Genomic DNA, 22,275 nt, shown 5'->3' with positions numbered 1-22,275 from the left:
ATGTAAAATTCAAAAATATTTATAGTGTCTGAGCAATAATATTAATTTTTTTATTCCAGCTAGAAAAATACCTGAAAATTTTTAAATTAGTTTTTTTTTTGTTCGATTTAATCAACGAAAATTTTATTTCGTCTCTCACTTAAAAGTTATAATTGTCTCCTGGAACCAAGCTTTTTTGGCTCAACTTCTAAAGTGTGTATCTTTTGTGCTATATTTCTGTAGAAAAGGTATTGATTTTTTATGCATTTTAGTTCTCAGTTTTTAAATCAAAGACAAATAGTTATGACTCATCAGTGTTACCCATTCAAAAAGTAATTTTCCTTGTTGTTCAAGGTGGGGCACTGTAATACCCATGTAAAAGGGGTTAGGTTACAAATGATACATCATTTGTAACCTAGTAATAAGACGAACACGGCCCGTAGTAACCAAGAAATTACCGAAAAATCATAAAAATGAAGTCGGAACGAAAACGTAGTACACCATTAGAATTGCCTGGAACGAATCGTAGTTGTAGTGGTAGCTTTTAAACATGTTTTTAAGTTTTTTGTATCTATGCGCCGGGGGTCATTCTTTACTACGTTGCAGCTACTGCTGCAATCAATGATTGGCCCTGACTAGGTCTTTGTATATAAAAAAAAACGCTCAATATATATACGGAGACAAATCTGATCCAATAATATGTAATCAACCTCTGGTTTATTACAAGCTGTGGGTCAGTTGCTTTTATGATATGACTTCGATTTTGACTGTTCGTTTTGATTTGGTGTCATTTTCGAGGGGTTTCAGGCTTTTTTCAAAATCAGCTTAAATTTCTTTTAGTCATAAATTTTATTTTTAAGATTAGCGTAAATAATTGTTACTATTCCTAAATCAGTGTCAGATAACAAATTTATCTCATTACTCAACTTTTGGGCTTTAACTGGGTTTTACAACTTTTGGTTATTATTTGCTATTGTTCGCCTTTTATTGGGTTGTAGTAGTTGCTGCAGCCATGATTATGATTCGCAGCAACCATCAATAGATCATAATTTGTTGTTTGTTTCTTATTTTCATCTGTTTTTGATTAAGTTTTCATCAATTATTGTTAATGAAATCACAATCACACATCAGTTTTTTTCGCATAACCTTGGGCTATATTAAACCAATAGGGAGGATGGGAAAAAATGACCCAATCCCGAAGAAAACCATAAAAATTTCTCTTTTTCTCCTAGCATATTTCTTTCTGTAGAGCCGCTTTTTTAGAACCTTACCTATTTTCTGAACTTTGAGTAGCCAACTGTATTGGCATATTGCTATTGAATTATTTCGGTGCAATTGCTGATCTTGCCTAGGGTTATTTTGATTGTAAATTTTAAGGACTAAAGCCTAAAAATAGAGACTATTCACAAGAATCAGCTGATTTCCCTGTTAAGACGACCCTCTCTCGAAAAAAAGAAGCCCCGAAATAACTGTGCATTCACCTCAATCTGATTATAGGATTGCCAGCGGAAATCCGGTTCTTGGTGTTCGGTTACGAATAAAAGCGGAAATTTTACAGGGATATCGTCATTAAAAAGTACCCGAATCATGAATGAAAATCTTTTCCCATAATTGGCAGATTTTCCTACCAGATGGAAACGTTTCTTTCCAGGCTGAAGTTCGTTCTTTACTAGGTTGTGGCTGCTATGAAACGGGCACTATATTTTGTGCATTTGTGGTTGTGGCAACCACGAAAAGGACACTACATCTTAAAATGTCCGCCATACTGAACCTTCTTTTAATAGTTTATGACTTCTGGTTCGTCATCATCACCCTAGGGAGAAAACAGACATGTGTAACCAGACTTCCCTAGAAAAAAATCTCAGATTCATAGACAAGGGATTTTGGATTCTTAGAAATACCTAATAAAATGGTATATTTCTCCCTGGGACTCTGTCTATTTGTTCCTGTGGCTGTAAGTAAAATTGAAAGATCTTAATCCGAACTGGCCAGCCATGACAAAGAGTTTCTTTGGTGTTCTCATCGAAGTAACTATTAGCTTCTGTGACCTATGTGGATCAGTTGCGGCAATTGTAGATATTAATATCTACATATTAATTTTAAATAATTCCTTTATTGTTCTTTGTAAGTAAAATTCACTACTATCTCCATGAGATAAAAATTTTGAGAAGGCCACTTTATTCTGTATAGTTGGAAGATCCAATAACTGCTTCTGGGGATGACATACCTCCCCCCCCCCCCACAACCTCTGGGGAATGGGCTGTAAGTTATGAAATTTGCTCACTGTTTTAATATAGTGTTTAACACAAAACGCTAAAGAACAAAAGGAATCTTTTTTTTAGCATTTTTAAGTATGTTTTTGGACTTAGTCATGTTTTTCAAGGCCAAAATTTTAAAGTAAGCTATATATTTTTCAGTATTAGGGAGGGGGAGTAAATTGTCGATTTTTTCTCTTTTTTTTAATGAAAATACCAAAAAATTTATTTTTTCAATTAAAATACCCCAAAAATAAATTTTCAAAACCTGGGGGGGGGGGTTTCCTGAGAAGGTTACCGTCAATTTTGTTTCAGAATTCAATTTTGTGGAAAACTCGATGTTACTGAAATTCACTTTTTATAGTACTTTCCAGAAAGCTTCAATCGAAGTTTATTAGTATTTGGTTTATTTTTATTCCATATTCTATTTACTTTTTGAGTAATAAAAAGTAATTTGGTAATGCTCAGCAACGTATCGTAATTAATATTAATTAATTAATAATTTATTAATTAACATATTTAATTAATTAATTAACATATTAATTATATTACATATTATTACATATACATATTAATTATGCTAATTAACATATTTAGGGTGCTGTTAATGAACGATGGGCAAACCCACCACATGTCTGAGTTGCAAGAGGAGATATGTGACGTTGGCTATTTGGACCGCCCAGACCCTACACAGCTATTGGACACTTCCGGTAATATTATAAAGCTTAGCAGTCTATATGATTATAATTCATTATAGTGGAATGTTTTAAGATTAAATAACAGCATTGAATTCTGGTGTTGTTCTCCACCCTCCCCCTCCCCCTCCCTTAAAACGAGAAACGAGGAGGAAAGTTGTGCCAGTAGTGTATTTTAATTTGCTGATAACAATAACATAGATTACGCTAAGTGACTCAGTAAACCCCGGCCAAGACAACATTAACAAAAACATTTAGGGGGAGGGGCATTTGTGGATTTGTGTGTCTTTCATGAGAAAAAACAGATTGGAGGTTCCTTTGATCGAAATTAAGGAGAAACTTCATAGCACAAAATTCGTAATTTTAAAATTAAAAAATCATAACTTTTTCAAAATTTATCTTCGCCAAGACGCATTATTTGGTCCATTTTATAATCTGTCTTTGATTTCAGAATTTCACTGATTGATGAAAATGAAAAAAAAATCATTAGAGTTAAAAATTTTGCGGCTCCATAGCACCTTTTTATAAAGGTCCTAACAGGAAAGATTTTTAATTTACCCTGATATACACCAAATGATAATACTTAAGACGTTTTATTGTTGTTGTTTTTTTTGTCTGGGGTGGTGGGAGAGGGTATGGACATCTACGGGTGAGAGGGTAAGAATATCTTGAGGGCAATTAATTAAGAAATGTAATCAGTAGAGAGAATTTTAGCAGTAAGCTGCTTCCTGCTCCTCTTACTGTTTTTTTGCTCACAGGAACTTTTTTTTGCCATCACAGGATTAGCAACTCTATATAAACCAGCAACTCCAAGTGTTCAGTTGAATTACAAAATTTTACACTTTTAATTTTAGAATTAAATTTTAAAATAAACTTTTTAAATGCGTATTCATAAATTTTTGTTTTAATAGATGGGTTTTACTGACCCAAAGCCGTGTTGCTACGGTGAAGGAACCAAATTACAAATTACTTTCGTGCGAGATTAATCATTGGCAGTGCAATAGCGTTGCCTAAGTAAAGAGCGATATATGCATAATGTATTAATTTTATTTTTTTTCCTTTTTTCTTGAAGGCACTTTGTATAGAAGCGATTATCGTAGAAACTTCTGAAGGAACTTATTCGATTGGAAAGATTGGAGCTTTTGCTTGGAGTCTTCAGCTTTGCTCCAATTAAAAAAAAATGTTCGAAGGCGACTAAAGATATATGGCACCATTGTCAAATTTAGTCTTATGATTGTTGATGCATTAAGGATTCGATACCTTAATTTCATTTTGTGAGTCTCAGTGCCGGCTGACCGTCTCAAAGACAAAGGGCCCCATTAGCGAATTTTCCGAGAACCACCGGGAAGTCCCGAAGCAATTTTGATGAAAATTGATTTTGGAGCCTAAACGTGTCAGCAACTCAAAAAGCTAGCTAGAGGCTTGTTTAAAATACAGAAAACGTATAATTTCTTGTCAATTGTTGAGCAAAACGCTGACTATTCAATGTGCATACATTATAGATTATGTATATTATACATAATATGCATCAGGTGTCCGAAAGGTTTTCCGTCAATGCGAGTAGCGCAACAAGGAAGTTGTGCTACCCTCCGGAAGTTTTGCTGTGATACACCTGTCAAATGGCTCAAATGATACTTGATTTGGGCTGATTTTCAATGTTTTCCAAGAATTGCCCTTCCCTAAACTTTAAAAAGAAAATTCTGCTCTGTTTAATTGAAGAAACAAAATTCACACTTTCTGATTATGCAATATTTCAGAATATTTAAATCGGAATGTTTCAGACAGAATTAAGTCTCTCCGACAGAAAATGGGGGAAATTAAATGGCCTTTCTAATATTTCTGGGAAATTAGGAGCTGACTTTTAGTTTTCTATCATTTATTTGAATCTCTTAACCAAGCTGTACAAGTAAGGCAGGCACTGGGACAAGCAAACACTTGCTCAGGCACACAGGCAAAGAAAGTGAGAGAGACAAAAACGCATAAAAACACATAAATTCAGACATGCAAACCGATACTGTTGTAATGTTTCTTTAGTTGTCGTTACCTAATTTACATATGTTTGTCTTGCTGTACTGATCTTAATTGGATAAACTGTAAGTGTACGTACCTTCCAGCCAATCACCAGTCTGCAAACAATTACATAATTTATGCAACGGGACCTGAAGCGTCAGTACGTTTCCAAATGAGAGTATATATTTTTTTTTCCTATTTTTTTTTATCTGAAGGCAGTAAGAAATTGAATACACTCAGTAGGTATCTTTAAAAGTTGACATATTCTATACGTAATTTTATACTTATTTTATACGTAGTTTAATTAGACTTTTATACGTAATTTTATACATAGTTTTTATATGTAGTATACCTTGTATCGTTTTTCGGCGAGGGAAACGAGTTGAAACTAAGGATCTATTTTTTGGGAAGGGATGGGAAGTAAGGAGGATTAGAATTCAGTGTTCACGAAAGAGGGGAAAACATTTTTTCTCCGGTCCTAAGCAAAGAGTGTATGCTACTTTTTTTCTCTTTTAAGCCTTTCATCCTACAGGTTTATTGGGTAGTTGGAACGGAAGAACTGAACTTTATTTAGTGTATAATATAATGATAAGTATATTTAATTTAAAAATTATATGATATTTAATAAGTGCATGCCATTTAGGAAGTTTTATATTTGTTGGGTTTATTTTCAAGAATATTTGTATCTCTTTGATCTCAAATCCTGAATATCTAACTTTTTTAGATTACTATTATATTTACTATTATACTATTATACTATACTATTATACTATTATTTTAGATTACTATTATATCCATCAGTCTTGCTTGGTTTGGTGTAAAGCACAAACTGATTTAGAGGTAAATATTGCCCGTGCTTTGCAACAAGTATGTTCTTTTTGTGGCAAGTTCGGTGCATCGATTGGTTGTCGAATGGCTGGCTGTGGCAGAACGTTGCACTTTCCCTGTGCTGTTGCCTCTGGGGCTTTTATGGACATAAGAAACACAACGGCACATTGTTCTGAGCATATTCATCAAGGTTCTGCCCTTGGTAAGTAATTGTTTCAATCTTTTACGATAGGACTCGTAATGTATATTTGAATGGAGGTCATTTATGTGTGGGGAGGGAGATGTCAAGCACCCCTTTTTAGGTTAAGCCCCCCCCCCCTTCTGGAAAAATTGCAGCTCTGCTGGCAAAAGTCGGGATGATGTCTTGGAATACATTTTCCTCCCCTCCTCCCCTCCTCCATTATACTTTTGGCCCCCAAAAGAAAATTAGTAACGTCTCGGAACGGACGTACGAGGAAGTACGATAGGCCTTTTAAATCATCATGCATCTTATATTTATCTTATGGTTTGCAAACCCTCCTCTCCACTCATTACCCATCGCTTTTAGTAAAAATTTGTTGTTGATTTGGATATAGAAACTTTAATGATGTCTTGGAACATTAGTGCAGCAATCTAAAATAATTTATGAAACCCAGAAATAAATTTTCATTTTTCTAAAATTTCCATATGAAATAGGATTTGTTTCTAAACCACTTTTTTTATATTTATATATATATATATATATATATATATATATATATATATATATATATATATATATATATATATATATATATATATATATATATATATATATATATATATATATATATACAGCCTAGAAGACTTTTAAGGGTGATTGATTTATAAAAATAAATAAATGTAAGTAAAATTACGTGGTGTACCATTATTCCAAACGGAGTTTTCCCGTCTGAAAATCAAATTTGCAGGTTGAGACGTTCATTTTAAAATAACATGCAAAGGAAAAAGAAAACAAGTTAATTTTTATTCAGATAAAAACAAATTTATTCTAAGAAAATCTATCACAAGCCCAGAAAGGCCGAATTTGTATTTTGGAGTTAAAAAAAGGACAGAAGTATAAAAAGAATGCAATTAAACCGATAGAATAAATAATTCAAATAAATATTTGAGTTTGGTCCTTATTCTTGTTTTCGTCTACCATAATTTTATTAAACCAAAAAGTAAAGCACAGTATAATGAAACCAGAAACCGAACACAACTTAAGGTAGATTAGACCAATAAACAAATGAAACCCGGATCAGAAACAAATCCTTTTAAAATCGAGCACAAATTAATTAAAGCAAAGCCGTTCGACGTAGCCGTTATGACCGTTGTGAACCGTTATAAAACTACGGCAAAAAATGGATAAAATGTGACGGATCACGCAAAATTGACGGCCGTTTTCACAGCAGTGTGAACTAAGCGCTAGTTATAAAGCTCACTTATCAAATATATGTACGTGCCTTACCTATATTCTTGTCTGTTTAGCTGGTTCTGCTGGAGCGTGCTGTTCGTGCAATTCTCCTGGTCACGTTGGAAACCTTGTGTATTGCGTTACTTGTGGTCGACATTTTCATGGCTCGTGTGTTGGGATCTCAACGACATCAAGTAAGGGTTTTAACATATAAACGTCACTTTTAATGCCGTCACTAAGGATACAAATCATTAACATATAAAAACGTCGCTTTCAAAGATGCCTTTATAACACAACAACGGTTGGTATGTTGTCATTATCAATATAACTAAGATTAAAAAGACCTTGGATTAATTATCAATATTAAATAAAAAATGTCTTTACAACACAGCAAGGGTAAGTAGGTTGTCATAATATCTACGACCAAAATGAAAAAATTACCTGGTCAGTTAATGGAAAACGCCACTTTAAAAAACGCATTTATGACACAACAAGGGTAGGTAGGTTGTCACAATATCTACGACCAAGATGAAAAATTACCTGGTCAGTTAATGGAAAACGCCACTTTAAAAACACCTTTATGACACAACAAGGGTAAGTAGGTTGTCACAATCTCTACAACCAGGATGAAAAATGACCTGGTCAGTTAATTGAAAACGCCACTTTTAAAAAACACCTTTATGACTCAACAAGGGTAGGTAGGTTGTCACACTATCTACGACCATAATTAAAAAATGACCTGGTCAGTTAATGGAAAACGTCACTTTAAAAACGCATTTATGACTCAACAAGGGTAAGTAGGTTGTCACACTATCTACTACCAAGATGAAAAAATGACCTGGTCAGTTAATGGAAAACGTCACTTTAAAAAACACCTTTATGACACAGCAAGGGTAAGTAGGTTGTCACAATATCTACAACCAAGATGAAAAAATTAACTGGTCAGTTAATGGAAAACGCCACTTTAAAAAACACATTTATGACTCAACAAGGGTAAGTAGGTTGTCACACTATCTACAACCAAGATGAAAAAATTACCTGGTCAGTTAATGGAAAACGTCACTTTTAAAAAACGCATTTATGACTCAACAAGGGTAAGTAGGTTGTCACAATATCTACGACCAAAATGAAAAAATGACCTGGTCAGTTAATGGAAAACGCCACTTTAAAAAACGCCTTTATGACACAACAAGGGTAAGTAGGTTGTCACAATATCTACAACCAAGATGAAAAAAATCACCTGGTCAGTTAATGGAAAACGCCACTTTAAAAAACGCATTTATGACACAACAAGGGTAAGTAGGTTGTCACAATATCTACAACCAAAATGAAAAAATTACCTGGTCAGTTAATGGAAAACGCCACTTTAAAAACGCATTTATGACTCAGCAAGGGTAGGTAGGTTGTCACACTATCTACAACCAAGATGAAAAAATTACCTGGTCAGTTAATGGAAAACGTCACTTTAAAAACGCCTTTATGACACAACAAGGGTAAGTAGGCTGTCACAATCACTACAGCCCAGAAGACAAAAGACCTTTGGACTATATTAAGTGACACTTAATATGAGGAAATCGAAATATAATTATTTACAGCTTTATCTATTTTGTATATTTTCTGATGTTTCTAGGTTTTCTCTACCATTGCATGCTTGTCATTGCTTTTACTGTTGTTATATTATTTAGTTTTATTATCCTATTTAAATTATCCTCTATAAAGTTACTGAATCTCCCACAAATCAAACAAAGCAACGATTTGCAAAAAAAAAAAACAGAAGGGTTTGAAAAATAAATAAATAGAATGCATCGAATAAAAATAACGAAAAAGGATTAAAATTTTCATCCAATATTGTGGAAAAGGGGGAAAGGCATAGAGAGAATATCTTCAGATTTACAAAAAATATTATAATCTTGCTATTTACAATGGCTCTCTAATTTTAAATTTCGAGTCTAGTTTTTTTGTTACTAAAATAGTTTGAAAAATGAAGTAATAATCTACAGTATTTGAAGTAACAAACGTGAATTGATGAAAGCATATGAAATTTATGGTCTTGGAAAAGAAAAAAATATAAAAGACTATACAGGGTCTGTGGCGTCAATGCACATAAATTTAGGGTAGTGAAAAGGGTATTTTTATTATATGTAGCAGGGGGATGAATTAGTCTTGTGTTAATTAGTCTTGTGTTCTAAGAAAATACCCCCCCCCAACCTTTTTTAAAATGTGTGTGTAAGGGGAGAGGGGGCAAAAAGGGCGCATAGCCACCCTCAAATCACAAAAATAGAGGGGGGATATCTCCTCCTACACCGTGAAACTAATTTTGATCCTCCTGATCTATACTTCTCCTTCTCATTCTCCCGTTGAGAACAGCTTAACAAACGGATTTTGGTAGGTGTCTCGGAAATTTAAAAATGTCACAGACGGCCTTTAGACGTTTCACCGACTTTATGTCGTTGTGTTATTTCTCAGAAAGATAACACGTGTGAAATTATGTAAATTTTATGGAATAATATCTCACAAGGCAACATGGATATCGATATGCTCTATTAGTTTAGCAGAATAAATGCAGCAACGACCTTAATGTCGCTCTTAATCACGAATTAAGATTAAATACATATTATTGCTATGGTTTTTTCTGATATTTGCGTTCTTGACCTTTCTTTTGCATCGGACTTAATTTTCGAATTTGTTGCTGATTTTTTTCAAACAGTTTGGGGTAACGAGCTGTAAGTAAGGAGCGAACCGGCTCAATGGTATCCGAAGCTCTAAAAAACGGAATTTTGATACCAATAGATGCATCAAAAGAATCAGATTTTAATTCTGATTTCAATTATATAAGTTTCATCAAGTTTAATCTTACCCATCAAAAGTTACGCACCTGAAAATATTTTACTGATGTTCGAAAAAAGAGTGAACGACTCCCTGAAAGTTACAAAACCGTAATGAAAATCACACCATCATATTCAGCGTATCAGAGAACCCTACTGTAGAGGTTTCAAGCTCCTATCTACAAAAATGTGGAATTTTCCATTTTTTGCCGGAAGAAAGATCAAGGATGCGTGTTTATTTTTTTTATTCTTTTTTCTTTTCCCCAGGGGTAATCGTATTGACCCAGTGGTCCTAGAATATCTTAGGAGGGCTCATTGGAACGGAAATTAAAATTTCCAGTGCCCTTTTCAAGTGAACAAGAAAATTGAGGGCAACTAGGCCCCCTCCCATGCTCATTTTTTTTCCGAAGTCACCCGATCAAAATTTTGAGATAACTATTTTGTATAGTATGGTCGAAAATGTGATAACTATGTCTTTTAGGATGACATAATCCCCCGAAGCCCCCTGGGGGAGGGCTGAAAGTTATGAACTTTACCCAATGTTAACATATAGCTTTGGTTATTGCGAAGTATACAGACGTTTTCAGGGGGAATTTTTTCTGGTAGTGGGGGGGGGGGTCGGGGGTTGTGTGGGAGGATCTTTCCATGAAGGAAGTTTTCATGGGGGAAGGGACATTGCTATGCCCGGGGGCGCTGGACTCCCCAGCATTATTTAAAAAAAAAATCAGAAATTAAATATAAAAAAAACAAGTTTTTCAACTGAAAGTAAGGAGCAACATCAAAACTTAAAACGAACAGAAAATATTAGCTATATGATTGGGTTCATCCCCTAGTCAATACCTCGCTCTTTAAGCCAAACATTTTTTAGTACTTTCATAAGAGCTATTTATTCTAATTAACGGCCTTTGTGATTAAGGGGCCATTTTTAAAGAATTGGAACACGATTTGAACTTAACGTAAAGAGCTAGGTATTGACTAGGGGGTGAACCCCATAATATACGTAATAAAAATATACGAATATAGAAGTTCGTTACGTAAGTTAATTTGTAAATTACGTCAGAACCAAATTTAGAGAAAACCATTGAGCAAAAGAAAAGTAAAATTTTTATGCAAATTTTGTTTACTTATTCAATGACGGTGAGCCAAAATAAAAGCTGCATTAACTAAAAAACGATCAGAAATTAAATAAAAAAAAAAAACAAGTTTTTTAAACTGAAAGTAAGGTACGGGTATGCATTTTTTTTATTAATTCAAATTCAAATTAATTGGAGCGAGCAAATTAAGGAGCGACATTAAAACTTAAAACGAACAGAACTTATTCCGTATATGAAAAAGGCTGTCCCCTCTTCAAACCCTCGTTCTTTACGCTAAAGTTTTTTATTGTTTTAAAAAATAAAGTTGTGAGACAGAGTCAAACTTTAGCGTAAAGAGCGAGGCGTTGAGGAGGGGACAGCCCCTTTCATATACGGAATAATTTCTGTTCGTTTTAATTTTTAATGTCGCTTCTTACTTTCAGTTTAAAAATCTTGTTTTTTTTATTTAATTTCGTACAAAACCAACCTTATTATTTAGTATTTGCCATCAATTGTAATTGTAGATGCTTATTAGTGTCTAATTGTTATTACTTACTCTTACTGAAATAACATAATAAATCAACTACTGATGACTCTCATATCAATAATTTCCACTGGACCAATCAAACAGGTTCTTGTACTTCTTCCTATAAGATTTTCTTTTGCCATCACGTGATATTTTTTACGATGACGTCGGTGTAATTCTTATCCTGAAAAGTACTTTGACCTTCACACACAGCAGAAACCTTATGGACTTTATGTATATATATACACACATATATATATATATATATATATATATATATATATATATATATATATATATATATATATATATATATATATAATGTGTACTTTGGCATTTTTCTCCATAAATTTTCTTGCTTTGATTAGAAAAGGTTTTTCCTTCCTGTTTGTAATAAAGACATATGAAAACTATCAAAAACCTTCCAACTCTTCCCCTAACACTCCAAATAAGTGGCAACGTGACCCAGTGATCTTATAAACTATTATGTATTTAACGTATCCCCCAACACAACCAAAACGTTTAATTTGCACTTTTCCCTTAAATAAAATTAACGGTCAACTTGAAAACCGACGTCGTTAATAGCCTTTTCCAGTTCCGCTGGAGGGGGGGGGTCAACCAAATAAATTTTTGGAATAGCAAGCTCCTCTTCTCCGTCCCATCCTCCATCCCATATAGATGTAAGGCTGTACATATTTTACACCAGTTCTCATTAGCCTAAGTAAAGCTTTTAAAGTAGGGCCTATACATACGCTTTGACTGGCTTGCATTTAAGCAACAATGTATATTGCACATAGTGGAAGTGTCTAGATGGCGCTGATGAATCTAATGTAGTGCCTTTGGTGTTGTTACGACAACCTAGTACTCACTACTGTGTGAATGGACCTTCTGCCAGATTTGCTATCCTGACACTGTATCGAAAACCTGTAAGATGAAAGCATTACTGATGCTTTGTCAAATTGCGTTTTTCTTTTAGACGTCCGCACAGGATGGCAGTGTTCTGATTGTAGAACCTGCGTTGCGTGTCGAAATTCTGTAGAAGAAATGAAGATGCTTGTCTGTGACACCTGTGATAAAGTTTATCATCCTTTCTGTGTTAAACCTCTGCTTTCTAATATACCAAAGACGGGTTGGAAGTGCAAGGTAGGTCCTTTTTTAAATTTTATTTAATTTTATTATTACATTGTTGTGCTTTCTAATATACCAAAGACGAGTTGGAGGTGCAAGGTTGATCCTTTTTTAAATTTTATTATTACATTGTTGTGCTTTCTAATATACCAAAGACGGGTTGGAAGTGCAAGGTTGGTACTTTTTTTAATTTTATTTTTCTCCAACCGTCTTACAGGAATATACCATTAGGGGCCCAAGATGCCTTTGGCCAGACAATACGCACTGCCTTCTGGGGAAATACTAAAGGTCTTTGTTTGCGAATTTTGAATTCAAATGCTGGTAACAACTTTTTTTTATGCAATGCACTTAATGTTTTTCTTTAGATTTATCTATTTATTCAGCTTCCTCTGAGGATATAATTATATTTTTTCCAAAATATATTTAAATTCAAAAAAATATATAATTTTTTTTTACAAAATATTTGCACGGAGGATATGAGTCTACTTTTTTTTTAACCTAAACAACGAAGTTTGCTTTTCTATTGCCTGTAACTGAAACTATAATATTTATCAAAAAAGCAATTAAATTTATTTTATAATTAATAATTAAATTTATATTAAGCAATTAAATAATTAAATTTATACCGATTATTAGGATTTTTTTTCGTTTTCTCTGAAATACTTGTATGGAATTAAAAGTGTTATTATATATATTAATGCGGGCATAGTATACGTGTAACGTCGCTAATACTTTACTGGGCTGGAAGTTGCTATCCTATTAGGGAAAAATAGTAGGGTGTACCAAAAGTGTGGTTCAATCCCGCTTTCTAGGGCTTTAGTGAGAGAAAGGTTGAGAGGGTTAGGGCATGTTCTGCGGATGAAGGATGACAGAATGTCCTTTTCGGCCATCCGTTTCGGGCTAAACGGCAAGCAGGTTGTCCGGAGTTGGGTTGGGAGGATGTCATAAAGAAAGATTTAAGGGAAATGGGAACTTCCTGGGAGGGTGTTAAGAGGGAGGCTTTGAATAGATTAGGATGGAGGAGGAGCCAGTGTAGCTGTGTTGACCCCAGGCCGCTTGGTGCTGCGGTGAGTCGTTTGTAGTAGTAATAGCAGCAGTCCCTGTTTGGGAGTAAGTTTGACTATGTGTGATTATGCTTTTTTATTTTGTTCCCGACTAGTTTTTATTGTTGTCCTGTTGTGTTTCTTTTTCTTCTTTATTTAATTTCTTTTCCTAAATTTTATTCTATTCTTGCTCTACAATTTTTATTTTTTTTTGTTTTTGTTTCTTTTATTTTCTTCTTTATGTAATTTCTTTTCCTAAATTTTTTTCTATTATTGCTATACAATTTTTTTTGTGTTTGTTCCTTTTATTTTTCTTCTTTATCTAATTTCTTTTCCTAAAATTTCTTCTATTCTTCCTCTACGATTCTTCTTTTTTTTATTTTTGTTTCTTTTATTTTTCTTCGTTATCTTACTTCTTTTCCTAAATTTTCTTCTATTCTTGCTCTACGATTTTTCTTTTTTCATTTTTTGTTGTTTTTTTTTTATTTTTCCTCTTTGTCTTATTTCTTTTCCTAAATTTTCTTCTATTCTTGATCTAATGTACAAATGGTAACGAGTTTTACAAACACAAACGAGTTTTACTGTAAAAAAGAAGAAATTCGAAATATGGCCGAAGTGCATGATTCGCTTAAAATTAAAAAAAAAAATTAATTAAAAAATTTATTTAAAATTTTAAGGATTATCCCTAATATATTCGCCTCAAAAATAAAATAAAAAAAAGCTAAACCGAATAAGAGTTTCAAATAGGGATAAGTCCTTTATTAAACAGTGAAAAAAAAAGTTCTGAATATATCGAAGACACAGTCGGTCTCCATCATCAGCAGAGATGCTAAAGTATTATAATTAACACAAACTATATTTATATAGAAAAAATGTTATAACTTATTGCTTTTAAAAATAGTTATAACATTTTTTCTGTATAAATATGGTTTGTGTTGATTATAAAACTTTAGTATCTCTGCTGATGATGGAGACCGACTGTGTCTTCGATATATTCAGAACTTTTTTTTTCTCTGTCTAATAAAGGAATTATCCCTATTCGAAATTCTTATTCGTTTCGTCAAAGAAAGGCAGTGTGGTCTGTGAAAAAAAAAAGTAAAAAAAGCTACTGCCAATTATTGGGAATAATTGGGCCGGTCAATTATTTTCATTAATATTTTTAAAGTATTTTGTTTTATTTATTGTTAATTTTTTTTATTCTGAGTTTGCTTTTTTTTTATTCTAAGTTGCAGTCAGAAGCGTTGTTTGTTGTTAAAAGAGATCATCATTCTCTACAGATTATTTGGTTTTTCTATGTGTTATTTTTTGTTTTGTTTCTTTTTTCTTTTTGCTCTAATTTGCTCTTATTAAAGAAGAATTAGGTATTTCAATCATACAAGTGCAAACCAATCCCCTAAAGTTTCAAAGTAGTCCCACTCCTGGAGACACATGCATACACATAATACAATCAACAAAACATAACCATTACGCTTCCGTAAATTCACCATTTTTATGGAACGGTAAAGTCTAAAATAAAAAGCCACGAAAAGCGTCTAACCCCAACCCCTTCGAAATTTTTGTCTGATTCGTTAAAATTGAACAAAATGCATGTAAACAAATTCTTGAATGGTTTTAAAGTGTTTTTTTCTAATACCTCTCCCGCCCTGAACAAGAATCCTGGACACCCTCCTGTTTCTTTACTCTATAAAGACAAAAACTCCTACACTTAATTAATATACTATTCTTACTAATCTATGCTATACTAATATATTATAGATAATATATTTTAAGTATCTATATAATATATATATATATATATATATATATATATATATATATATATATATATATATATATATATAGTATATATATATATATATATATATATATATATATATATATATATATATATATATATATATACATACATACATACATACATATATATATATATAAATATAAATATATACATATAAATATACATATAAATATATAATATATTAATAATATATTGCATAATAATATACTAATTATTGTTTTATATTTAGAATTGCCGTATATGCGGGGACTGCGGTTCTCGAGCCCCTGGCGCTGGGCCGTCGTCGAGATGGCATGCCTGTTTCACTGTCTGTGATTCCTGTTATCAACAGAGAAATAAGGGAGCATGTTGCCCCATCTGTGGAAAAGCTTATCGATATAGTTCCAGAGAGATGTCCATGTGTGTCTCTTGTCGGAAGTAAGTATTTAATTTCTATTGAAATTAAAATAAAATCTCTAGGTATTTAAAATGGGAAATCCTGCAGCTCAGTTATATCTAGTGTATCAAAGTAATGCTGAATTTGAAAAATAACGGGTATTAATGCGCATTTGGGGCTCGAAGGAAACATGTGGAGAAAACAATTCTTAATTCATGATATGTAGAAAAATTGTAGTAGCACATTTCGGAGCCGCTTTTACTATACTTTACTCCCAAATCCCCCCCAGTGTGCAAATATAATTCCCATATATAATTAAATATATAATTATATATAATTATAATTAAATATATAATTAATATAATAATTATATATAATTATAATTATATATATAATTATAATTTAATAATCCTCATGTTTTTCCGTTTCTTAATTTCATCAGCGCAAATTGAATCAACGTAAATCAACTTAAATATCGGTAAATTGAATCAGCACGGACGAATTCGAGAAACAGAAAAAAAAAACACCTTGAAAACACACTTTTTTGACCTTGGACAGCCAAGAATGACCGGGGTTTTAAGAGTGGAGAGACTAAGTGGTTTAAGGATGGGGCTTAATTGTTTCAACTTTGTTGCCCCACAATTGCCTTGACTTGCTTAATTGTCCCAGAGCTGCCCCAACTGTTTCGCTTGAACGATATGATTTACTCCCCATTATTTTTGCCACATATTTGCTATTTTTGTCACCATAGCCTTTGATAGGCTCTTGGTTTTTACTGTTAAAATAAAAGTCAAAAGTTAAAAAGACATAAAAACACAATAAAAAAAGTAAAAAAACATAATAAATGCATAAAACTAGATTTAAGTAAAAACAAGTATAATTAATATAATCAATTATTTTTTATATTAATGAACTATATTAATTAAATATATATTAATTGATATAATATAATTAATGGTCTAGTTTTAAAGTAGAAAATTTTTGTCGTTGGCTCCTAAATTTTTCGCCAATTTCTTCAAGTCCTTTCTAAATTATAATATTTCTAAAATATTCTATTGTAATAATATTTCTAGAATAGTACATAGCCAATCATAAACAAATCTAGACATTATTTCTAAAAGATTAACAAGGCATTTAAATCAAATCCTATATGAAGTTTTCGTTTTGAGGTTTCACCACTGTACATTTTTTTAAATTAAGCCCTTAAAATTTTAAGAATTAAGCCTTTGAAGCTTGGGACGAATTTGGACACCATGGTCAAGACTTATAGAAAAGAAAATGAAAATTCAAACGCGGAGTTTTTTCTTTGAATTAACTTCTCGGTTTCCCTAAAGAAAAGGATTGGTTTTTTATTTTATTTTGTGTTCAAAACTTGCTTAAAGGACCATTCACAATGAGATTTTACTAATACTGGGAATTGCTAGTGCCGATTTCAGCCAGACAAAATTATTCATAAAATTTCTCAGCTAATCAGGAAATTCTATGAAAATTCTGATTGGTTCAAATGAGAACTAGCCAAGTCCTGGTGTTTGTAAAAGCTCATTGTGGACCTCCTTTAAGCGCCAGAATTATTCCGACTTTTGCTTTCCATGCTTAAATTTCTTTTTTATTTCTTTTTTATTTTTTTATTTTTTTATTACTAATTATGAATCTTTATAGTGGAACCGAATAGGTTCTGTCTTGACATTGGACAATAATTTATGTCAAAATAGTACTTAAAGTATGTCAAGTTGATTCTGTTCAATTTTACCTGTAATTTTTGCACCGTGAGACTCTTTGGATAATATATTTAAAACTGCTTAAAGGAGTATAAAAGAAAGCATTGCCATCTGTTGTACGTCTGGCTGACAATTCCTCAAAGTGAATCCTGTAGTATTGAGGGGATTGAGAAACGAAATTTATGACTTGAGGCGAAAAGAAAGAGAAATAAGAGGCGCTAATGTTGTGGCTTACAGGTAATAGACTTACAGGAATATGCTAGTAAAATTAAAATATGTAATAGAAATCCCACCAAATCTTTTTTTTACGTTTTTCGACTGTGAAGTATGTTTTTACCAACAGTTTGCTACAGTTTTCTGTACACAGGGGCCCTCCCCCCCTCTAAAATTAATCCAAACGACTTGTTTGTAAAAGATTGAAGTAAAAAGACTGCCGAGAATACAATTTCTTCCAGTTTGAATCTTCCTCCCAAAATTTTGGGTAGACATGTTTCTACTTTTGTTGTCTCAAGCTTCAGGTAGTAAATCCAGTTAAATCAAAGCTGTAAATTCAAGGGTTTATGCCCATTTAAAAGTGTTTATTTTGTTGAAAGTTTCAGTTTATCTAACGATGAGTTTGAAACGAAATTCAAAAGAAATAAAAGGGGCTAATTTGTCTTTTTATTTAACACAACGAAAGGAAATAAAGAAAGTACTAAAATATGAATTAATTAATTAATTAAAAATTGATTAATTATGAATTAAATTAATTAAAAATTAAAAAATAATTAATTAAAAATTAATTAATATGAATTAATTAAAAATTAAGGAGGGATGAAGTAGAGTCCATGGATGAAATAGTTGAAGATCTGGGAGATACAGTCAGATCACATAATAGTAAAATATTCTACTGGCATGTTAATTAGTTGAGAGGGAATAGTGAATCTGAACTTGTGCGAGTTAAAAATAGGAACGCGGCCGTAATTAGTCATAAGGAAAGAGTTAGACATAGCCAGAACAAAGATTTTCTTTTGGAGGGGGGGGGGGTGGAAATTTCCGAGAGGAATAAGCCGGACCCCCTAAAACAAAATTAAAAGTTAACAAACACCAAATATGTTCTGCCATTTCATAAACAAAGATCCTTTAAAACATTGATTTAGAATTTTAGTAAGTTCTTACATAATACTAATTAAATCAATAAATTATTAATACCCGTCAATCTCATGAAATCATTGATGCAGATCAATCGAATCCTCACTTAAAGTCTCTAAACCCTATTCCACGTGAGTTTGAGCCACGGACACAAGGTATATCTGTTTATTTCAGTAAGAAAAGAAAATTAACATAAAAAATTAAGCGAGGTTAGCTCACCAGGCTATAAAGTCCCTAGAACACTTTTGTCTCAGGTATTTTTTTTTTCTTCTTTTTTTTACATTAATGCGTTCAATTATTGAGAAAACATTTGGTTTTACTATACATTTTGTTTGGAATACATTTATCTTTGATGTAACATTTAAATGTAATATTTAAAAATATTTGAGTCTGTTTGAAAGAATCCGGTTCAAGGGGAGCCGGGCCCCCTCTCTTCAAATCATGAGCAATTTCAAAGCTATTTACTCAATCTTACATCAAAGCAGCTACCGTCTGTTGAAGCTGCTATCGTCTGTTGAATATAATAATTGGTTAATTTCTTTGGTTGTAGTTTCACCATTTTAGTTGTTCTGGTTCCTTTTTTTTCAGGGCACAGAACGCTTTCACAAAATATATTGACAAAATTCAGAGGGTTGCTAAGTTTAACTTTAAGACTAATCTTATTTTATTTATAATGTTAAATTATTTTCTTTTTTGTCTTAAATGTAAGACCTAAAGCCGAACAAAGCGATCATGACAGAGGAAGAAGAATAAACAAAACAATTGAAAAACTGCAAAGAACGTGACGGATGGATGATAGACTATCTATCAACAAGTGAAAATGACATCCTTTTTATACAATCCTGAAAAAGGCTTGTGCCAGCTTTGCCTCTCACTCAGACTACCTGTTTTGGCTTTTTCTCGAATTAGCCATGGCTTTTAACTTTTTATGACAGTCCACCAAGTTGATTTTAATTCAGAACCATACCTGAGAACCATATCTCACCACTGTCGTCACTGTAGCTTTCAATATTCTAATGTTGGTCCGCAGACATGTCTTCCCATTCTTCCAAACTTTTTTCAACTGTGAAAAAACACCCTGGGCCTTGGCTATTCTAGACTATTTGAGTTACCCTTATTCCATGACTCTCTACCTTAGTTCTGCCCTAGGATGGATGGATGATAGATTATCTATCAACAAATGAAATTATATTATTTTTGTACAATTCTGAAAAAGGCTTATGCTAGCTTTGCCTCTCACTCAGACTCTCTGTCTTGCCTTTATCTCCAATCAGCCACGGCCTGATGCCAGCAACTTGATTTTAATTCCAATGCAACCGTCTTTAGGCCTGTGAAGTTCAGAGAAGAAAAATTCTAACGAGTATTCATATGTATAAGCAACAAAGCAACAGTCTAAAAAAGAAATAATATAAAAATAACCAGTAAATGAAAATAAAAAAGAATAAAATATTCTTATGCTATAAACAGAAAAAATCAAGGACGTAAAAACCGAAAAATAAGAAGAAGCTAAAACAAAATTATAAGCAGAAAAAAGGTAAATCCACGCATATATACATATGTATATATATATATATATATATATATATATATATATATATATATATATATATATATATATATATATATATATATATATATATATATATATATATATATATATATATATATATATATATATATATATATATAAATGTTTACGCAATCTTTTTTTTCTCTGAGCTTAACTTGCGCCCTGTTTCCTTTTTTTGGGTTTACCTAAAGCTGACAAGTTTTTGCCAAAAATGTAACTGTCGTTTTCTTGTATACTACTCTCTGTTCTAGAAATTTCTTATAAATTTCTTCTTCATAAGGTACGTTCACAGTTCCTGTGATATGGAAGCTGATAAGACGATATGTCAAAGACGCCGAGATGTGAATCCTGATTATGAGTATGTCTGCTCCGTTTGCAAGGGAGGAGTGCAGTCAAATTATTGGTCTCAATCGAGTTTCGATACTAAAGGTAATTAGATTTAAATCTCGTATTTGTTTCTCTACCCTGTAGAACATACCTCTAAACCATACATCTTTTAAACCCAAATATGTTTACTAAGAATATTTTTACTAAACTTTTACTATAGTATGCTCCTAATAGTGTCCTTGCAAATTATCTTGTATAGTACGCGTGGTCTAGCTCAGTGTCAACACTGGCAATGTATTGATAATGAAGAAAGTGGTGTATAATTCTCCGTTTGGCCAGTTATGTAGTTTATGTACTCAAGTAGGCTATGTAGGTTATGTCAGGTTATGTAGGCCAGTTGACCTTAAGCTGATAGGCCCACTAGTGACACAATTCTGCTTACTCTACCCTCCCCTGTATTTTGAAGTTACTGAATAGACAAATATGCAGCAGTTTAGGAAAGGCTAAAAAAGCACCAAAACTATCAAACGCTAGATGGTGATTTTTCTTTTTGACTTTTTTACTCTTATTATCATGCCTTTTTTTTTACTCTTATAAGTTTTAAATACTAATTGGCAAGGGACCAGGGGCTTCGATTCACGAAATTATAGACGGGGGCTGGGATGTTTTTTTTTTCTTTTTTTTAATCTAGAAAGGGGGACAATTTTGCTGGTTTTTCGAGTTTTTCTATACAAATACCAAAAAAGATATTTTTCTATGAGAATACCAAAAAGGTATTTTTCTATGAGAATACCAAAAAGGTATTTTTAAAATATAGGCGAGGGACAAAAAAAAATTGAGGGACAAAATGAAATTATAGGAGGGGGGGGGGTGATATTGTTTTTTTAATCTAGAAGGAGGTAATTTTGTTGGTTTTTCGAATTTTTCAATACAAATACCAAAAAATATATTTTTCTATGAGAATACCAAAAAGGAATTTTTAAAATATAGGCGAGGGACAAAAAGAAACTGAGGGATCAAATGAAATTATAGGAGGGGGGGGGGGTGTGATGTTGTTTTTTTAATGTAGAAGGGGAACACTTGTTGGTTTTCAACTTTTTCAATAAAAATACCAAATAAGATATTTTTCTATGAGAATACCAAAAAGGTACTTTTAAAATATAGGTGATGGACAAAAAGAAATTGATGGACAAAACGAAATTATAGGGGGGGGGGGGTTTAATCTAGAAGGGGGCCAATTTTGTTGGTTTTTCGAGTTTTTCAATGCATATGCCAAATAGAATATTTTTCTATGAGAATACCAAAAAGGTATTTTTAAAATATAGTTGAGGGGAAAAAAATTTGCCCCTTCCGCCCTTTTGATGGGCCTGTCCAAGATTTACGGCTTTTTAAGTAATTATGTGTTATGCCAGAGTAATCTTAGCTATTTCATGTATTTTTTCGTTTTCCATTTCTTTACACTCTATCTAGGTAAAGATTTATAGACAAGACGACTTCTAAATTATCATATAAAAGGTTTCATAACGGGGGGGGGGGTACTAAGTATGAAACTATCCAAAATTAGCTTTTAAATTCAGAA

General features: G+C 32.4%; 1 protein-coding gene across 1 annotated transcript in view; it reads left to right on the top strand.

The window, feature by feature from the left end:
- The window catches only part of LOC148939270 (uncharacterized), a 191,711-nt gene that overhangs the window by 36,437 nt on the left and 132,999 nt on the right, over window positions 1-22,275 (top strand). Inside the window, exons 5-10 of the mRNA XM_089107180.1 lie at window positions 2,832-2,944; window positions 5,721-5,969; window positions 7,256-7,375; window positions 12,582-12,748; window positions 15,804-15,991; window positions 20,650-20,798. Coding sequence (XP_088963306.1) covers window positions 2,832-2,944; window positions 5,721-5,969; window positions 7,256-7,375; window positions 12,582-12,748; window positions 15,804-15,991; window positions 20,650-20,798 — 986 coding nt within the window. The remainder of the gene's footprint in view (window positions 1-2,831; window positions 2,945-5,720; window positions 5,970-7,255; window positions 7,376-12,581; window positions 12,749-15,803; window positions 15,992-20,649; window positions 20,799-22,275) is intronic.

Source organism: Artemia sp. Qi Xiang Cuo, chromosome 21, assembly GCF_049724085.1.
Source record: "Artemia sp. Qi Xiang Cuo chromosome 21, ASM4972408v1, whole genome shotgun sequence".
In the NCBI taxonomy this organism is placed as follows: domain Eukaryota; kingdom Metazoa; phylum Arthropoda; class Branchiopoda; order Anostraca; family Artemiidae; genus Artemia; species Artemia sp. Qi Xiang Cuo.
This window is presented reverse-complemented; position numbering and strand designations above follow the sequence as displayed.